Source organism: Sprattus sprattus (assembly GCF_963457725.1).
Source record: "Sprattus sprattus genome assembly, chromosome: 15".
Taxonomy (NCBI): domain Eukaryota; kingdom Metazoa; phylum Chordata; class Actinopteri; order Clupeiformes; family Clupeidae; genus Sprattus; species Sprattus sprattus.
This window is the reverse complement of record NC_137913.1, coordinates 15,421,824-15,443,102: the sequence shown is the minus strand read 5'-3', so window position 1 is coordinate 15,443,102 and position 21,279 is coordinate 15,421,824. Positions and strand designations below refer to the sequence as shown.

Below are 21,279 nucleotides of genomic sequence, written 5' to 3'. Positions count from 1 at the left end.
ATATGCGAATATCAACTGAGACTGTGATAGTCATGTCTTTAAACATGGGTGCAGAACATGGACACATCCCTGTTCAACAGAACTCTTTGACAGATCTAAGCATCCTCACCTCTTCCAAATGTTCTTTGGCTTCAGGCCGTACATCTTTTCAAGAAATCGCAAATAGTGTGTCATTTTTTGTCAACACAACTTGATCTGACTAACCCTACAGGCTTGAGATGGATAAAAGATATGAACAGAGAAAACCCTGACAGTTTCATTCACCTGTCAAACTACCCACATCTCCCTCATAAATAATTGCAATGCTCCGGCAGTGTGGTATATCTGTCAAATGCCACGTTTTCCTGCTTAATAAATTCACCTAATATTAACCTCCACTGCTTTTGCACTTTTCAATGGCTAGCTCAAAAACATTTTATACATCATTCCAAAAGTTAACGCTCTCAGACCGAATTGTAGGGTTGAGTGGTCTTTTTTAGTATGGAAACTAGCCTAGGGTCTTAGAGGAGAAGCACTGGACTTTAGTGTGGTGGACCCTTTTGTCAGTTAACACCGATGGGAAGGATTGCGTACCAAAGAGGTAAGAGATAAGTGGCTGGGATGATACATGTTAGCAAAGCGTCGACACATTTATTTATGTTGGAGTTGAGCTGAGCAAGTTTTTTTTCATGGTAGGAGATTGCAGAAGTGGTAGATACATCCATATCAAGCAGCTCCCCTAGACTTTCAAAGATAATATAAAACTGCATGTAAGAATGATCTTAAAATTGGTCTTGTTTCGTGCTCTATACCACCATACAAAAACTGTGTAACACTTAGTATTTAATTATTTCAACTGAAACATACATACTGAATGTCAGGCTACTAACTAGTCCCAATCAGACCACAACCTCACCAGTAGACAGCCAAAGAGAAAGAGACAGCCAGGATACATTGTAATGCACAAAACGCACTGTAACCACACTTCATCATATATTCTATCAAACTCCCTCAGAGTAAAAAAGTGTGTGTGACCACATAAAAATAAACATTACATTCTGAGGTCTCCTCTTTGGAGTTTGTTTGTAAAAAAAAGCCAGCTGATCACCCATTAAACATTTTCGTTTGCTGCATACACTTTTATGTGAGTGGTGCCATCTCAAAAAAAGGAATTTAGAAGGTATGACCTGGTTTGATTTATAGTTTGTAGCCTTCAATGTCAGCTGAAGTCAGGCAAATATTTCCAGGCTGTGCCCAGAAATATACAGCTAAGGCAAACACTAAACACGATGCCAGTGATCATCATGATATGTCTACTTCATCAGTGACATTAGTGTTTCGGTGATACCTGATGGTAAGCTGCATTCAAGTAAGGTGTTTGATGCAGTTATGATGGACTGAGATCATGCTTCTTTGTTCTGACGACTACCTGGTCTTTCACCATCATTGGGTGTTTAATGACACAGCCTCTGGGCACTGTGTCTGTTAGTCTTCTGTGAGTCTTCACAACAGAAGATTTTTTCAGTTCCTGATAGTAATGGCTGCTATTATGAGTAAAAGCCTGCTTTATGCACGCATGCATAGTACTGTATACAATACATATGGTCCTCCCATTGTCCTCATTTATCATTCACTGTCCACAGCTTTGCACTCACAATGAGGTGTAACTGTGCTAGGCATAACAAGTGTTATGTGTCTCCTGGAAGATCTGCTTGATAAGCAGCATCTGTAGTTGTTGTTGTTTGTGAGCTCTGTGCTCTCAGTGTCAGAAGGCTAAGTCTCTGGTGCGGTACATCTGGAGAGAGGTGGCCTCCACTTCCTGCTTTGGGTTCTGATTGCGTTCTGACGGGCTGTAACCGGCCGAGCGTCCAGTGGGATTGAACCCCAGCGAGCGACCGGTCGGGGTGAAGCCGCCGGAGCGGGGCTTGACTGGCCGGTGCAGGTAGCGGCGCGAGGTCACCAGGTCGCCGTAGCCCTGCGCGTGCGAGAAGGCGTAGCCGGAGCGGCGGGTGCTGGTACGCCTCATGCGGGTGCGCTTGGAAGGAGGAGGTGGAGCTGTTTTGGCCTGAAGGACTTTCAGTCGCACCTGAAAATCATAGTCAGGGTTTCCAAACAGTCAGTAATTGTATGGAACAATATGATGGGAATCATAGTCAGGGTTTCCAAACAGTCAGTAATTGTATGGAACAATATGATGGGAATCATAGTCAGGGTTTAAAAACAGTCAGTAATTGTATGGAACAATATGATGGGAATCATAGTCAGTGTTTAAAAACAGTCAGTAATTGTATGGAACAATATGATGGGAATTCTGGCTCAGAAAATGGACATCCAACCCAACATGTTGTGGCAACATGTGTGTGTGTGTGTGTGTGTGTGAGAGTGTGTGACTGCAGAGTGGCCTACCCTGTCATTGATGGTGGGCTGTAGCTGGATGACCAGGAATCGGTGGGTCAACACCGGCAGCACACACAGGATAGAGGTGAGCAGGATGGTCAGCCACACGTTAGGCTGATTTAAAGTGTTCCTGGCCGAACCTGATGATCAAGACACACACACACACACACACACACACACACACACACACACACACACACACACACACACACACACACACACCACACACACCACACACACACACGGAAGTGCTGAAAATAAATCCAGTGCACAGAATCCTAATTCAGAACCATGAGACATTGCAATATATTTGACTGGGCATCAGGGTACACAAACTTAATATTATTGTGGGATAACTAACACTGCTAATCAATGTTATTTTGTATTGTTTGTATGCAGCTGAGACCAACCATCAAACTTACCGATGAATGGAAAGGATGCTGTGAAGATGAGGTACATGCCATTGCTGTACATGGTAAACGTGACCACAAAGTACATGGTTAAACTGCCCCAGACAAACACATGGGTTACCACTGTCCAGTACGACATGTCCAGTCCCAGCTGGTAAAGGCAAGCAGTGAGAGCCGGGGAAGAGGCAGAACAGAAGGACAGAAAAGAAGGAAACCCAAAAGCATTAAGATGACATTGCAAGGATATACAGTGTGACATTTCTCTTCTTGGTTCCTCTATTGTGTTTTACATAATTGTACATTAGCATAATTGCACATTAGAAAGATGAGGATTGTTTTTCTGTGTAGATCAGCATTAAAGACTGTATTCCAAGAGTGTGAGAAATAAGTAAAAACAGGTGAATGCAACAGCAAGAGTAAATAAACACACACCTGTATACACACTGCGATGACCAGACATGTCTGCGTCAGTAGGGCGAAAGACTGGTAGTCAGCCACATCCTTCCCATCAAACCTCACTGTGTCGTACATGGCGCCGTAGGGGATGAAGAAGAGCACCAGGGAGCAGTAGCAGCTGTGCAGGGCGCACTTGACGAAGGCCGTCTTACTGAAGTACAGGTTCAGCTGGCCTGGCACGTACAGCTGGGGGAACTCAAAGCTCCAGCTGTCACTCACGTCCTGCACACAAGGTGAGTCACAGCGAAGGCGCGATGAGCGGCGAGCACAGTGCTGATCTCGTTATGCTCACTGACTCCATCTTAAACTATCTGTATGTTCTCTTCTTTTCTGCTGGATTCTAGTATTCTCTGCTGGTCTTTGAGACATTTCTAGAGTAATATTGTTAGGTGGTGCTGGAAATACCAGTGCGCATCAGTGTGTTTGTGGTATTCAGTGTTCAGTGATCCTTTGGATAAATATATGTAGTGAAGGTAAAAAAAAATTTAAACCAAATAAACAAATGAGGGAAAAAAAAAAAAAAAACAGTGAAGATGTTAAAGCAACCATGTATTTGAAAATCCAGCCTATAATGTGTCTCTTACCTGGTCAAACAGACTCATACCCAAAACTGGGAGGGCAGTGTACACCAGGTTAAAAAGTGTGATGAACCATTCATCATAGACTGTCTGCAAAAAGAGAACATCAGTCAAATAATCAGTAACGCAAGCCAAAGGACTAGAGTCTCAGTGAACCCTACCAAAATGAACAAACTGCTAACATATTGCATTTCAAGACTGATGCAATATAGCAATCAGAACACTGCCTGACATTACGTACTGAATCATCACAGTTTGGTTTTGGGGTTCTCACCTGGGCGGAGAATCCGCAGAAGAAGGCGTACCAGAAGTGAACAAAGGTGAAGGTGAAGTTCTTGTAGAAGAAGTAGCGCAGGAACTTGCACATGCGCAGGTAGGACCAGCGGCCGTGCACCAGCAGGAGGCGCTGCAGGAAGCGGAACTGGGCAAAGGAGTAGTCCGAGGCCAGCACCGCCTGCATGCCCTCCTGCCCGCTGATGCCCACGCCAATGTGGGCAGCTTCAAGAAGGAAGAACAGGGAAAAGGGCAATGTGTAAAGGGAGTAATGCAAATAATATGAATGCACATTTCAGTGTTATAACAAGTGCATTGACAGACAGCGTGGACAGCAAAGAATGTAAACGAGTTAAGGAATAGCCTGTCACAGGCTAGATGAGGACATAACAGTTTGTTGGTCCACTGATAACTGTAGACTTAGTGGGGCCATTGATCTGTTGTTAACTTATCTGCGTTTTAGAGTTTGACACGGTTTTAAACTTGCAAGTTGCAGAGGAAGTCAAGTGGCTTCTTTAACCCAATTGCTGTGTCATAAGCACCTGTGGTTGAACCCCATGGTGCCCAATCCTGGGTCTGGGACCCCTCAAGGGCGCGCCAAAGATCGCAGAGTGATTGTTTTCAAAATTAGATTTGTTCATGTTCAATAAAATCATAATAACACATTTACCTGATAATCAAAAGTCTGTATATTAAACTATTTAAAAGATAATTATTTAGTCTTTGGTCACTCAAAAATTCCAACCAGTTTCGTCAGGTAAGCTAGCAAGTAGCTGACTAGCTCATCCTAGCTTCTTCGTTTTTCCTGACAGACAGAGCATCACTATTTTGAATATGGTCTGCTTTTAGATTCAAGCAGGTGGGCTCCAAGGAAAGCACACATACGCTTTTGTAAGGGTAGAATAAGCCTTTCATATCTCCATTGGGAGTGGGTTCTCTTCCATGGAGTTTGCCATGTTGCACTGTCATGTTTCTACTGTTGCCCAGAAAGGATAAATCTTAACACTGACTCAAGAGAGGGTTTTTCTTGTTTCTATGGTAACTGGAAGCCACTGTAGAAGATTCTACATGCTTGGAAAGGGAGGGGTGACGGAGCTGGTTTGCAACCTTACTGCTAGATGGCACAAAATCCTACGCAATGCACCTTTAACCTATAGCTCAGATTAAGGTTGATTGCCATTGCTATGTCTTCACGATATCTTAGAACTGCCACTAGAGGTAACTTTTTGTGCATTTTAACTTAAACCTGGTGAAATGATGATTTAAGGACTTTTCCCAGAAATAGACCTACTGTATATTACAAATACTGGTCTACTGGCCAGTGGTGTAGAAATATGGTGCTATATGGTGGTCTATTAAGTGTAGAAATATGTTTGTCTGTATCAAACATGTGTGTTTGATGTCTTTCCAGCATTACCTTTGATCATGCTGACGTCGTTGGCTCCATCTCCTATGGCCAAGGTCACTGCCTTTTTGTACCTCTTAACCAGCTCCACCACCTGAGCCTTCTGCAGGGGGGTGACTCGACAGCAGATAACGGTCTTACACATGCAGGCGGTGCGCAAGAACTCCACCTCCATGCTGGCCTCCAGGGCATAGGCCTGTGGGAGATAAGGGATGTCATCACTGTCAATATAACTGAGTACCGAAGATTATCTGCTATATGCTATTTTAGTTTTTATTATTCAAACAGCAAAGCCCTGTTAGTTGAGAACCGGATTCTCTATTGCAATAACACTCTGGGTTAGAGAGAGAGAGAGAGAGAGAGAGAGAGAGAGAAGGAGAGGGAGAAGTAGCAAGCAGTTAGAATTACACAGATGAGGGCAAAGCCACTGGATCTTTTTTCCCGGACTGAGAAATCAGGTGTGGATTATGGGCCCCTATTTCCTGTATTTCCCTTTGGGTTGGACCACAAACACGGTGGGGTTTAGAGGCGTTACATATGCCTAGATACAGAGGCCTTAGCTCTCACCAGGCTGTGGCCGTTGATAACAAGCCCATATTCCCCATTGATGACTTCATCGGGGACAATATTAGGTGAGTTTCCCAGGATTCTTTTTGAGACGAACATATCCTCTTCTGCACCAGGCTTCATGGTGGTTCTTGCTTTCCTGTTGTGGAGAAACACTTTATGAATTTAACGTTGCTTTGAAAAGAGAGACACAACACCACATGTTTGACCAAGGGAAACCCTCCCTTAAGAACTTTGCATTGGGTGTTCAGTTTGATTTAGGGAAACCTGCTAAATATTAGCACAGAGCAAGGCCCAGAGGTTGGATCATAAGCGAAGTTTTTCTTTGTGGAGGTGGTGTAAAGAACGAAACCAGGACACTGCTTGAGCTCAGACTTCAGGTCGTGCTTGAACGGTACATTTTTCAGCTGTAATTGAAGGAGACTTGAACTGAAGCCAAGGTGAAAGCGCTGAGTCAGCGTGTGCCAACTCTTGCACTGACCTGAGCTCCTCTCTCACGCTCTCTGGAGAGTTCGCCGCCACGATAAAGACCTCATTCATCTCCTCCCTCAGCATGTTACACGAGTAGCCAATGTTCTCGGCTGTCTCTGGAAGAGAGAGGAAAAGAAAGAGAGAGAGAGAGAGGGAAATAGCAAGAAAGAGAGACAAATAATAAGATGAGAGAGGGTGTGTGTGTGAGGGGAGAAAGCCAGATGGACAAAGAGAGAGAGTGAGTGAGGGCTCGTGTTACCTAATTGAGTTTCGATTGGATTTGTTTACACTGTAATTTCGACAACAATGAATGTTGTGTTTTCAGTTTGGTCAAATAATAATAAAATAATCAGACATTTCTACATACCCACATAGCAGCACATGTGACATATGAAATGTTGCCACTTGCAGCGCCATTCAACATTAATTTACAAGCCCAAGTTAATTCAATTTTGACGTTGACTGGGGCATTTTGTTTATGTGTTCAGTAATTGCCTGCTTTTGTGCTGGACAGCCAGTCTTTTTTCCAAACCATCCGCAAAAACATTGTAGTGCTCCTTGAAACTTGCTTAAAAAACGAATTTCTTCAATTGAGCTCACATGTCAACAAATAACCACATCTTCCAATTCAAGAGCCACACAGTGGTCTCCCTACTGTTAAGAGTAACTGAATTTAGAGGTTAAATTGAAACTAAATAAAGACAACTCAATTCTGATAACAGTTGCTTAATGGCTGCCTGTGTTACCTTGTTTATCACCAGTCAGGACCCAGATCTTAATGTCTGCCTTTGCTAGCTGCTCTATGGTCTCTGCTACACCATCTTGTAGCTTATCCTCAATGGCTGTTGCTCCTAAAAGCTGTACAAGGGTACACACACACACACACACACACACACACATACACACACACACACACACATGCACACACACACACACACACACACACACACACACACACACACACACACACACACACACACACACACACACACACACACACACACACACACACAAATAGACACGACAATAACATTTATGACACAGGCATTTGAAACATTTCAAGTTTGAGACACAACACCACTGTGTGATGCTCAGAGAGAAATCAGACAGAGCCAATCACCATTTCTTACTCAGACTCGCTCACCATCAGGTCTTTCTCTATTTCCTCATAGAGCTTGTCCAATCTCTCCTCACGATCCTCCAGCGCAGTGCTCGCCTCATGTTGCCGTTGTTTCCATTCTGTAAAATAAGCCTCTTCCAGGTCCTTGTATGCCAACGCTAGAGTTCTCAGCCCATCCCCTGCAAACTCCTAAAGAGCAGAAAAGGACAGAAAATAAACTGAGAGAATAATGGGAATAAAGGGAATCCTACAAACACACAGACACACACACTCACACTCACACACACACACACACACACACACACACACACACACACACACACACACACACACACACACACAAACACCCCCCCCCCACACACACACACATTCAATTCCATCAAATGCCTCATCGCAAATGATACTCTTAACACCAACACCAACTGAAAGCCATCTTTGTCCCACTGTCTCCCCCTGCTGGCCACTCACATTTAGGTGCTCCGTGGTGACATCCATTAGCTTTTTGCAGGACTGTTGGAGTCTCTCGTAGATGATGGTGTCGGCACCCTTACAGTAGAGACACAGCTTCCCCTCTGGACTTCTCACTGGTGAGGCAGAACACAGTTATCCTCCTACTGCACATATGATCATAACATGTACAGTACATTATATTGCTCAGTTGGAATATATGAAATATATATATATTTAATTTAAAGTAAATAATGATCCATGACTTAAAAAGCTTTTAAGGTTAGGTCAAGCTAACATCTTTGTTTTTTTTCCAATATCTCAAAACTTCCTCCAGCATGCTATAACGACTGCATAAACACTGACCAATGACAGACATTCGTTTGCGCACGTTGTCAAAGTCCAAAATAGCCAGCAGCTCGTAGACTCTCTGCACACCCATCTCTACGATAGTCACGGTCTCCGGCGTGCGAGAGCGGAACACAAAGCCAAAGTTCCGGGCAGCAGTGACAAGAGCGCCCTCATCTGGTGACTGAGCCTGATAGTGAAGATCACCTAAGGAGGGCATGAACATAATAAGCACATGAAAGCTAATAAGATAAGGACTGGTGGACCAAACCACGTGATAGTTGAACAACAGGGTGCATTAACACACACACACACACACACACACACACACACACACACACACACACACACACACACACACAGACACAGACACACACAGACACACACAGACACACACACACACACACACACACACACACACACACACACACACACACACACACACACACACACACACACATACACACACACACACATACACACACAACTGATGTCTTTTTCATTCGGCAGTTTGTGATAACTACCCTCATTCTTCTCCTCGGCCATCACCGTGTGGCAGAGAGCGAGCAGGCGGAAGAACTTGTGGACCTCAGGGTTCTCCAGCTTCACCGCCTCTACCAGGCTGTGGTCATGGAACTGGAACTTTGGGTCAGCCAGTGGGTTAAACGAGAAGTCCACCTTGTCCATATCCTGTGACAGAACCAAAGGTCATAGGTACTGTAAGTGCTACAAACAGAACACGTGTCATCTGTCAATGAGTAGATGTGCCTAAACACTACTCAACCCATAAGCCTTACCTCAGTGATCTCAAGTGTCTGTCCAGTGTAGTCCACAACATCTCCTGGAAAACATGAAAAGAGAACTTGGTGTAGTAGGTTGAAGTAGAAAAGTGAACAGAAGAAAGTATGGATTTGTTGGTATGTAAGTGTTTGTTTTATGTGTGTGTGTGTGAGAGAGAGAGGGAGAGAGAGGGAGAAAGAGAGAGAGAGAGAGAGAGAAAGAGAGCGCGAGAGAGAGACTGACTCTGTCTGGGTCTTCTCACCGTAGGATTTGCCATTGATGGTGCACTTGTTGAAGGTCATGATGTTTTGGGTGAGGGTGCCTGTCTTGTCGGAGAAGATGTATTTGATCTGGCCCAGCTCCTCGTTCAGAGTGGTGGTGCGAGCCTCTGCCGGGGTGTCAGTGCGGGCGTGGTACATCTTACGGTCCCACTCGATGAAGAAGCTGTTGCCCAGACGAATGATTTCCACACTACCATGTGCCACACATGTATGTGCAAAAACACACACAACACACACACACACACACACACACACACACACACACACACACACACACACACACACACACACACACACAGACACAGACACACACAACTCATTTTCAGTGTTTTTTTTTGCTAGAAAATCTGAACAAAGGGAGTAGCATGCTTTAGTCTACTTTAGTGTGATCGTCTGCTTTCACACAGCAATCTGCTATCTGGTGCCAATAGATTGGTGATGTTATGCAAATCAAGGTTTGGCAGGTTACTGGTAAAGAGGAACACCAGAGTCTATGCTATGTGTTGACAGGTATTTACATAGCCGTTAAGTGGAGTGGACGTTTCTGAAGTGTAGCAGCCTGTTCACGGGCAAACAGAGGACAAACGCACCTGACGTATAGGGATATTGGCACCACCGTGTTGAGGATGATGACGTAGGACCAGAATGTGAGGAAGGATGACAAAGCCGCATTCACTCCCTCCTCTCTAGGCAGGAAGACTGTGAACTTTGACCCCTCCTGCAGCTCCCAGATGTAGTTACCAATAGCAAGGATGGCACACATGATGGCTAGGAACCCAAAGATCTAAACCAGAATTATTGAAAGGAAATATCATCAAGAAGCCGATCAGATACTATGATATTATGAAAAAAATCATCAGAATCAGATCAATTATTTAAAAAAAAACATATCACCGGGTGAATACAAACATGTCATCAAGACTACATTCATGTAACTGACACTTTCCTCCAAGACTATTTAAAAAAAAAGAGGAAGTAATGGGAGGGCAGTTCACTGCAACAGGGTGACAGGATACAACTAGTGATGCCTGAAAATATCTCACTAAAGCTAATCATTAAGGGCAGTCTGTGAAAACTGAGTTTAACCCACACAGAGCACCAGCTCATTCATGAGCCGGTCAATACTGGTCCTCTTAAAGGTTGTTTTCCCACAGTTCTGCATCAGTTTGGTCTCTTGGCCTGTGGAGAGAGACATACATTGTAATGCTTTAAGGCAGAGCCAAAGTCCTGAACAAATATTGCTTGTGAACTGCAACTGTATCATGAGTTAGTTCTAAATTAGCATTTACATTGATCATACTCGTAGAAACACACAAGTCAGTAGCTCGAAGAAACATGGACACTTATCCTTGATTATTAGTTCATAATGATGTACAAAAAAAATCAAACAATTTTAAATTTTCTCTGACTTGTTTAATCAACCATCCTGTAATGAAGCTTTATAAAGCAGTCACATTCAGCGAGCACAGAAAAAATCACATAAACCATCAAGCCCGATCATACCCCACACAAATAACAAACAAAGAGGCCATGATCCAGTCCGCACATCTAAAATAGCACCTGACCTAGCTCATATCAGCTCATATCAGGACCACACCTGTTTCACAGTCAATTGCTATTTTGGACTGCAAACATCCAGCTTGTATTCAATATGTGTCCCTCTGGTACTCAAGCCCTCAAGGTGCTGATGCTGTGGTCTGACTCTCTGAATCTGAGTCTTGCAGACTCGTTCAGGTCGCAGGTCACACTTAAAATTTCAGGTGAGTCATCTGAGAGTGCGACCATCCGTGAAATCAGTTTTGCACGGCTCAAAACCTCTGTTTGCACACTTAATTACTTCCAGTGTTTTGGACTTTGGTCCCCCCGTAGAGTGCAGCTACTAAACAGCACAGCAACCCCACACTGGAATGTGTTGTGTCTCACTGCTATACACTGGCAATCCATTTACTAACCAAAACTAAGTAGATCTTGGTGTGGAAAAGTGTCAGAAAACCTTGAGAGCTTTTTTTTTTCTCTAAACACCTGATGTTTTCGTTGCTGCATGTTGTCATCCTGCCCCAAAAACTTTGGCTTAAAACTGAATAAATCCTTGATTGTGATTTGTAAAACATAGTTTAACAAGGATCAGTGGACAGCTGGTTCCACGGTGTAGTACCGCAGCTCACCAGCAGAGGGGGAAAGCTATCGACCATAAAGAGAGGATGTATGGGGCTGACCTCCGAAGATGACCAGGCCAAAGCACCACTCGGTGTTCCTGAGGGTGCAGCCTCTCAGCAGGATCTTCTCGTTGTCCAGTGAGTACTTCTGCCCTGAAAAGCTCAGGGTTCCAGCGAAGCGGTCCAGGCGGTTGTTGGGAGGCTCACAGCGCACCTCACCTGAAGAGGATGACATGGTTACCAGGACTATGATTATTTTCTCTCTCTCTCTCTCTCTCTCTCTCTCTCTCTCTCTCTCTCTGTCTCTCTCTCTCTCTCTGTCTCTCTATTACCCTCTTTCTCTTACCATTGAAGGCAGCCAGGGCTGTCACACTGTCTCCCATGTCTCCTGTGACTGTGAGAGCTTGCTTCACCTTAAGATTGGTCTCACTGGGAAAACACAGATGAGGTGATTAGACTTATTCACACTGAGACATAGACGCTCACTCACTCTCTCACACACACACACACACACACACACACACACACACACACACACACACACACACACACACACACACACACACACACACACACACACACACACACACACACACACACACACACACACACACACACACACACACACACACACACACACACACACACACACACCCGTCAAGTTCTGCAGTCTCTATGTAGACCAGGTTGAGAGGCTCACTGCTGGACAAAAGAAGCAGGTCTGCCTGAAAGAGAAAAAAATTGTTACAGCATCAGGAACCACAGTCCGTGCCTCAGACATGGCTAAATATGGAGGCCAAAAAGAAGGCCAACACTCTTGTTTGAGATTACGTCTTCAAACAGGAAATGATGTGGCTATTAATCAGATCATACAATACATGCCGTAAGAGGCGCCTCCTTTTTTTTCTCCAAATTCATCTCACCGTCACAAACTGGTTGTTTTCTAGTTTGATAATGTCGCCCACTTGGACATCCATCCATTTCTCACTACGGAGTCTTTGGAGGGAAAGATACAAATGATAACAGGGATGATTACAGTTCCATGACAGATGATTCAACAGTTCACTGGACGTGGCACGGATTTACAAATGCATATAGTTAGTGACAGCAACAAGGATAAACTTTTTTTCTTGACGTTTTAGATACAACTGCACACCTTCGTGAGAATTATATGACAAATTCAGCCACAAACTACACACTGATGCCCTACATATACCAGCCTCAAACCACAATGTTGTGTGCTCTGATGGCAAATGCACAGGCCACATGAGTGTAGTGTGTAAACTTACTCTCCGTTGATGAGAACCTGGACTTTACGGTTGTTCACTTTCTTGTCACTTCTGTGGCGATTCTGCAGAGGATCAGATGAGGGTTTACCACACGAGCACAGCAGAGAAGAACAGAACACACCCACACACCTGTGCCCTGTTTCTCTAACCGCAAGCTCTTTGTGAATTAGAACTTGCTTTCTCCAAAAGGTCAGAGATTTTCTTTTTGAAAACACAGCCTCATTCGCTGGCAATGTAGGATGACATGGTTCCTTAAATGTGCAAGAGAAGGTTGAAAAAAAAAAACTGCAGAGTGTGTTTGGGAACTGGTCTGCTTCCAGGACCATGAAACCACACCCCAGACACAGGCACAAAAAGACCCTTGTGTTGTTGCCCGGGGAAGGCTACTCCTGTCCCAGGGAACAGTCACTACCTCTCCCAATTCTTTCCATGGAGCTCACAGCACTGACCTTTCCCAAATAAACACATGTATCGTTTAAAAAACGATGTGTGTAACTTCAGAGGTATGTATTCATTTTAGAATTACAAGATTTACCATTTGTCCCGTTTAATGTGCTATGGCCATATAAACAGGGATGTTGCATAAAAATAACACCACAGCTGTTATACAGCTGTTTACACTTTCATATTATATATATAACTTTTTTGTTTTGGTATGTGCCAAAAGGAAGGGGAGAAAGTAAACCATTTTCAAAGCACAGTGTTATAGTGGTCCACAATCTGATAACTAACCTCAGACTTTTTGATGACTGATGCTATTTAATGCTACATTTTGTTAGCTAGACTTAGTGAATATGATGATAAACATTACTGTTTACAATGGATTTGTTGTTTTCGTTGCTAAACAAAACTCTGATATCTGAGAATAGTTTGTTTGTGTCTCTTGTTCCAGAGTCTCTCTATCCTTCCCTCGCCACTTACACTGGCCTCCCTCTATGCAAACAACTGGAGTAGGAGTAAAACATACAGACAGACAGACAGAGTGTGTGAGAGAGATAGAGAGAGAGAGAGAGAGAGGTAAAGAAACAAAAGGAAAAGAGAAACAGAGAAACAGACACATATAGGCATAACACAGCAACAGGGAATTACTAAGACGTCCTTGAGAGTCTCATCAGCAAAAAAACAGCTATAGCCAAACAATCATCTGAGTACAGATTTAAAAAATGTCATCCACACTGACATAGTGCACTCTATGGAGATGTACTAATGGAACCCCACAGAGGTCCATGTTTCAACTTACTTAAATGCCCCAAATCAATGTCTTCCACATCCTAACTTATCATTACTCAACTGTATGAGGGATGAATGGATTGTTCGCCAGCTCTCTGGCTTTTTGGGGAGAACACGCAATTATGCACTACGCAGCAAGAATGAAGATGACACACAGTGGCTTATGGCAGATGAACATATTTCAACTACACAGGTACTCACAATGTCATCTATGGCATCTTTGGCTGCTGTCACAAACAAGACTAGGACCAAGGGCACCACGGTTGTGAACCATGATAGCGATGAGATGGAAGGAATCACCTGAGGAAAAAAGCACATGCATCTTTCATTAAAATGGGAAGAATTTCGTTGACACAGAATTGTGGATGCTAATAATCAGAATCAGAATCAGAATCAGAATCAGAATCAGAATCAGAATCAGAATCAGAATCAGAATCAGAAGCGCGTTTATTGGCCAGGTGAGTTTGCACAAACAAGGAATTTGACTCCGGGTAAAGTGGCTCTCAGTGTCTCAAAAGAGAGAAAAATACCATAATAAATACCATTCCTCATTGCACAGAAAAAAAATGCATAGAACAAACAGATAGAAAGCTTCCAGAAAATGAGCTTTGGCACTTATCCATATGAATGTGAATTCAGTTGCAGCTCATAAAGCAACATCCTGAAGTAAAAATCTCACTTCCTTAAATTAAAGACGCTTGGCTCAGTTGCTTTATTTCTAACTCTGCTCCTGGTCACCTCAAAGTTTTTCTTTCTTTAAACTTTTGGGAGTAAATCTGACTTTCCCTGGTCTTTTGATGCTAAAAGTAAAATACCTGAGTTAAGTCTGCCAGTAGATAAGACTGGTCTGCATTGCCCAAAGGGCTGTGGTGCGATGAGTAGCTAAACTTTCATTTTAAACTCTGCTGGTAACAATGGTCATAGCACAGCAATACTTCTGGGAAACACTGCCATGGTAGTTTGGCCATCATACCAAACCTAAGGTAAGAACAGAGCACAGAGAAGCTGACTTAAAGGTGCAGTCTGCGATTCTAATCTCCTATCGCAGAGTAGACTTTTTGTTACATTCACTGAATTAATCCTCACGGCCCTCTTACTGTCTGTTCAGTCTGTGCTCTGAAAAACTCTGGTGTTCGTACACAGTCCTAGCTCTATACATGAGAAACAAACATTAGTGGCTCGAACCGAGGCATACACTATTCCAGCCAATCAACACGTTGCTTCCGGAGTATGGAAGGGAGGACAGTAATTTGATTGGCTGTTGAGCTGAAATATCAACAATTTTTTGCCAGAATTGCAGACTGTATCTTGCTGGAATGATGGATTCCTATTAACATAGAACACTGTAATTTAGCTCCATATCAAAATCTCCCTCCAATTATTATTCACTGCCCTTAGTCATGGTATATCTGTGTCTTTACATATACCTCAGTGTAGCTCGCTAGGGAAATAATACAAATAAATTTGATTCTGAAAAGACACATTCCTGTTAGATATCACATCAATGACAATGCCTGTGGTGCTGTTAACGTCAGCTCACCTGTAGCATGAGTAGAAATATGAAGTAAGCGTTGGCTATCCTTTGGAACTGCTCAAAGAGGTTAAGCGGAAGGAAGGTGAGGACGTTATACTTAGAGGTCTGAATGGCGTTGGTCTGAAACAGGCGAGAGGTGAGGGGCACAAGGGGAGTTAAATGTAAGAGAGGTTAATTCTTTGCCTAGAAAACATCACCAAAGGGGATAAACATTTAACTAAGTAACCACAGTAGCCAAATATTTGTTTCATTTCCTAACACAGCACAAGCACGTGTTTAAGAAACTTTCTCCTCAAGCGGTGAATAAAGAGAGAGATAAAGAGAGAGGAGAGAATAGTTTAAAACAGAAACTTCATAAATACAAATCTGCGAAACGAACAAGTTAAGAGTCAAATCTCAATATATATAAGCCTGAATGTATAAGAAATAAGGTCAAACAATAACAGCTTGTTAATGCTTTAGCTACCTATGAGTGCATGGCAATGCCCATACGCCCTTTTTGACTAAATAACCTCATAATTGCAGTTATACTTGTTATTTAAACACCAGAGAGCACAAGGACGAACACAATGGAGGGCATGGCCTGTTTTTTTACTCCTAGTTTTTACTGCAATATGCAGACACATGGCTTTACAGCAAGGACACCTCCATATCCCAGTGTGTGTGTGTGAATACCGTATATGTGCATATGCATGTGTGTGCATGCATGAATGTGTGTGTATGCGTGTGTGTGTGTGTGTCTGGTTGAAATCATGAAAAGGAACAGACTGCCTTGCAATGCTTTTTGTTTCTGAACTCACCGCATACTTAAAAGGGAGATTGTAATCTCTGTCATTCGCTTTCAGTCTCCGCTCCTCTTCTGAAACAGATTGAATAGCAATGCTGTCAATGTCAACTCCGTCAAGGAAAAACATACTTACATACCAACATCCATAGCTTAAGGAAGGAATCCACATTTGGACTGCAGTGATTTCCATTTCAAAGTTGCTTTAGGCACAGATTGGATTGTGCTGCACACCCACAGTAACGGAACATCTAAAGAAAGAGATCTCCTTAGTTTTAGGCCTGAATCTCCTGCTTCTCAGATTTCTATCTGGACCAAATTTCTACTTGTTTTTTATTTTATTTTATTTTTTTTAATCCCACCACCATCTACTTGGGTTTTAAAGGAGAAATGTCAACAGGGTCACAAATCATGCTCACGTTTTACTAAATGTTTCAGACATCTCAATATCACCCCTCTGTGTCTCCCTCAAAACAACCTTGCGGCTTGGGGATGAGGCACAAACTTTCACATTAAAGTGCATTTAATTAGCTTATGTCAAAAAGACTGTTGAAAGTCTTGTGTTGTGGAGAGCGCTCTTTTTGTAATGAAGTAATTAAATGCCTCATCTAATTTCTGTCTTAAACTGTTTCTCCTCAGGAATTTTCTGAGAAATATGTGCGATTGAATCGATACATTATTGAAACAATAATGAGATCACATCTAGGTCTCCTGATCAACCAAAGAACCTTCTTAGAGAACAGAAATGTTCCCATGGGTGTATACTGCAAGTTAAATCCACAGGAAATTCCCCAGTATACGAAAGGAGAAACATTGACTAAATAAGCTAAGTAGAAACATAGATAGAGAGGGGGGGGGGGGGGGGGGGGGAGAGGGAAAGAGAGCGCAGTAGATGGTTCCTTTACCCCTTTCTCTCTTCCTTACACAATCCAGGCCAAAGAACGACATGGCTGCACGTCTTCTTTGCACTCATTTACTCATCACATCTGCAATGAAAAGACATCAAAGACAATTTAGAACTGACTCCTCTACCGCTGGGCAGGAAGTCGACCATTCATTTAAACACTTCCAGTCGTTACAAGAACACCAATCAGCTCTCTGTCGCTCCTCAGGGTATTCCCAAGATACAGTTGGCACACTGAAGTGCAAAACCATCTAAGCCTTTAAGCAGTATAGATGTGTATAATTTATATCAGCTCGCAGAGTAATTCAAGATTTAAAGACATATGAAGACAAACCTAATATATTTCCATATTTGATCTCAGTGTATTGATATAACGACATACACGTATATGATGCGTTTTGACCGTCTGCAGAAATCTTTTGTTTAGGTTCAGTTAGTCAATTATTGTTCTATTAATTTATTTTCATTACTTTATCTGGTCTTAAAATCTTCAACACAATAACTTCACCCACACATTTCACAATACTAAAAAAAACCCTTTCGTTTTTCTTCATCAGTCTTATCTGAAGAATGTTAGTTGGCACAGGCTCACCACACTTTATCAGTAAATGTGTTTCTGTGGTCGAAGGACCTTGTGATTGTTAGCACTGCTTTCCCTTCAGAATCAGAATCAGGTTTTATTGGCCAAGTAAGTTTGCACAAACAAGGAATTTGACTTGGTAAAGTGGCTCTCAGTGTGCTTACACAGAATATACATCACAACACAAAACAATACAAACAGTGCAACAGTCTAAGGAGACTAAAAAAAAGTATATACAAGGAGAAATGCCTATACACAGGAGCTGTGAATTGTAACACAACAATAGTGCAAATAAGTGGAAGTCCAAGAAGTGCAGGGATAAACATTAGATGTATGAGTATGAGTATTGGTGGTGAAACACTCATAGGAGGAGAGATATCCACCCACGGCACAGACAAATAACCATGAAACCATGAAACCATGAAACCATGAAAAACCAACATGTGAAACTCATGACACATATTTAATTTTTTTCCACGCACAATTAACACAAAAAAACCAAAGACCCATAAGGAGGGATTCATTCCACATCTGATTGAAATGATCAGCACAGTAGAGATGGCTGGGAGGGGATCAGCAGAAGTCTGCATCCTGGGAAGTATTAGTCCTTCATAGGACACCCTCAGAAAGCAGACACTAACGAAAGGGCAAACCCTTCAGCCCAGTTTGAATGACATCAAACCCACTGTTCTAACGGCGCTCTAGGGAGAGTCAGCACTGGTGGAAATTAATCAGTTTCTCCAATTCCCTCATACAGCATGATAGCCATGCAGGTTGCTCCAGCAGTAAATTAAGATTTCCAAATGTTTACAAGTCTGATGGCGCCAACAGACACAGCAAGACAAAGCTTAAAAATGCTTACATCCACACAGTGATAGACTTCCTCTCTCTCTCTGTCTCTCACACAAACAAGCACAGACACACACACACACACACACACACACACACACACACACACACACACACACACACACACACACACACACACACATACAGAGTGATGTCATTTTACTCAAATGAGGCCCATGAGGTATGTTGAGGAGAGTGCAGAAGAGAGACTGTTGCTGGGATGTACTGGGATATGGGAGGTGCTATTGATAATGGCAAGGCAGGAAACAGCAGTTTTCAGCACACCCATCTGGCTGGGAATCCACAGTGACTTCACCTCGGTGGCTATATATAGCTGCCACATGTGTGTGTGTGTGTTTGAGAATGTGCCGCGGGACGCACAGCAGGAACACACACAGTGAAAATCCCCCCCCCCCCCCACCCCCCCCCAGCCTACACACACACACAGTGCTATCCAGGCCACTCAAAGACTGCTTCTCTTGTGCGTCTCTGCCATTCTCTGTGCTGTGGCTACCTCTCCAGTCACACTGAGGGCTTTAAGCTGTCAGCCAACAGCACGCTGGGGAATTTACAGCTTCTTACGACCTCTGCCTGAAATGGCTTTTAGGCACGCTCTGTTTGTTTTGGGTGACTGAGACATAGACACGTCTAGGTCTCGTGTGGAGGCCATGTATTTCTCATACGCAAGCCACAGAAAGCAAAAGTCCCACTTCCATCACTACAAAGCACCCGATTATAGGTGGAGTAAGCGATTCTAATCCAGTACAACTATTGTCAAATTCAGCGAAAATCTCCTCGTGGTCCCATAGCTGTCCATTGTGTGTGCCTTGAAAAATAAATCTGGTGTTCATACACAGCCCATGTTCTGTAAGTGGAAAACAAAAGTGGTTTTGACCGAACCACCGCACATGATTCCAGCCAATCAGCAACAGGAGGCATTCATGCTCGTGCACAGGACAGGGGGAAGGGAAGAGGGAAGGAAGAAATGCTAACGTGCTAACATAACGCTAACTCCACAACATAATCACATTGTCTGAAGGAGCACTGAAGGGTTTATTTCTTTGGGTGTTAACTTAACTGACTGCACCCCCTTTAACAGGAACAGCCATAACCTAAATCCGTCACTCCTACGCGGCTACTCACACATACAATCTCTGAGATGGTGCTTGATGAGCACTTGTGGTTGTGTTGCGCAAACCAGTTAAATACACAAGGGGACCAGAGACGAAGACAGCATTCCACAAAAGAAACAAATAATAAGATCTGATTACATATATATATATACATTGACATAGAGTTTAGCTAAATATGTAATCAAAAATAAGTGAAATGAGGAGTAAAGCAATGTGCAAATGTACAATACTAATGACGCATAGATAGCTGTTGAAGCAGGAGTCTGTTAGTGGGTGTCATTGATGAGAACCACTACTGATGAGAAGCGCTCTTCACAGGCTTGGTGTGAGCTGACTCAGTAGGAGTGTTGCACCCACAGAGACGACGACTCTTGGGAAGATGACAGCACAAAAAGGATTTTAAATTGTAACAACAAAACAAAACAAAACAAAAAAGAGGAAAAAAAAAATTGGATTGAGACTGAATGAGGAAGATCATATGTAGTTGACCAGTGTTAATGGCCTTGGGGGAGATGAAACACTTTTTATTTTGAGCATGTTTGTCAGAGGAAATGAATACACAAACATGCACACACACGCCGCCCCCCCCCCCCCCCCCCCCCCCATCCCACACACACACACACATACATACATGTTCTAAGATTGTACAGAGCCTACAGGAAATACACCATAAACCCATCTAGATACCACTATAACCACTACCATGAACAGAGATGATTGCTCTTCACTTTTGAACTCCAACAACGTCAGGCTGGCTCTGAAGGACACCATGTTTGAAGTTCATTTGAAATTTGTGTGCACTGTTGAAAAGATTGAATATTTACAACGACCACTAAGTCCACTTTACATGCCTGGAGTGAATCCTGGGAAAACAACAGCTGCTTTTCTTTCAGAGATAGTGCCTGGCAGCTAGATGACTCACACATGGCTGTTGTTTCACTTTTTTTTTTGGTCTGGCTATTCTTTAAACCTCCTTCCTGAGAGGCAGCCAGATTCTTAAATCTAACAATTCGCCCCTTCTCCCAGGTTTAAGTAAGTGACCTCCTTCTTCCTGTCCTGTAAAACATGGGCAAGGCTCTGAAGGGCAGAGGGCTGTTCAGGGCGCTGTGTGGTGTTGGCACTCAGTGCTGTTACTCTGTGCGTTAGCTGGAGGGGAGGGGGCACTACAGAAAGCTGGTCTGGCAGTAGTACACCACGAGTGGCTCCAAAGATTCGGAACATAAAGTACATCTAACATCTGCAGCATTAATTCATCTAAAAGTCCACCTTTTCCCATGTTTTGCGTTGTTCCATTGTCATGGCCTATCT

General features: G+C 43.1%; 2 protein-coding genes across 2 annotated transcripts; both read right to left on the bottom strand.

Moving 5' to 3' along the window:
• Positions 1 to 1,718: 1,718 nt before the first annotated feature.
• atp8b5a (ATPase phospholipid transporting 8B5a) lies at positions 1,719 to 12,453 on the bottom strand. The gene is made up of 21 exons (XM_080852600.1): positions 12,323 to 12,453; positions 12,015 to 12,097; positions 11,729 to 11,887; positions 10,603 to 10,691; positions 10,103 to 10,296; positions 9,494 to 9,702; positions 9,249 to 9,292; positions 8,976 to 9,141; positions 8,470 to 8,658; positions 8,125 to 8,240; positions 7,681 to 7,845; positions 7,283 to 7,394; positions 6,547 to 6,652; positions 6,066 to 6,204; positions 5,511 to 5,694; positions 4,095 to 4,318; positions 3,827 to 3,910; positions 3,219 to 3,464; positions 2,799 to 2,937; positions 2,386 to 2,516; positions 1,719 to 2,065 (listed from the first exon to the last, which is right to left on the bottom strand). Exons 2-21 carry the CDS (start codon positions 12,049 to 12,051, stop codon positions 1,745 to 1,747), a joined length of 3,054 nt encoding a protein of 1,017 aa, XP_080708726.1. The 5' UTR covers positions 12,052 to 12,097; positions 12,323 to 12,453; the 3' UTR covers positions 1,719 to 1,744.
• LOC308376304 (phospholipid-transporting ATPase ID-like) lies at positions 12,078 to 16,635 on the bottom strand (the record flags this gene model as incomplete). Its single annotated transcript, XM_080852599.1, has 7 exons — positions 12,078 to 12,097; positions 12,321 to 12,393; positions 12,592 to 12,664; positions 12,958 to 13,019; positions 14,389 to 14,487; positions 15,728 to 15,841; positions 16,522 to 16,635. The coding sequence occupies 7 exons, from the start codon at positions 16,633 to 16,635 to the stop codon at positions 12,078 to 12,080; spliced, it is 555 nt and encodes a 184-aa protein (XP_080708725.1).
• Between the last annotated feature and the right edge of the window lie 4,644 nt (positions 16,636 to 21,279).

Coding starts and splice junctions, on each gene's coding strand:
- atp8b5a (XM_080852600.1), bottom strand. CDS start 12,051: ATGGGAGACAGTGTGACAGCCCTGGCTGCCTTCAATG. Junction 11,888..12,014: donor AGCCCTGGCTGCCTTCAATG/GTAAGAGAAAGA, acceptor CATCCTCTTCAG/GTGAGGTGCGCTGTGAGCCT. Junction 3,911..4,094: donor TCTGCGGATTCTCCGCCCAG/GTGAGAACCCCA, acceptor CTCTTTTTGCAG/ACAGTCTATGATGAATGGTT.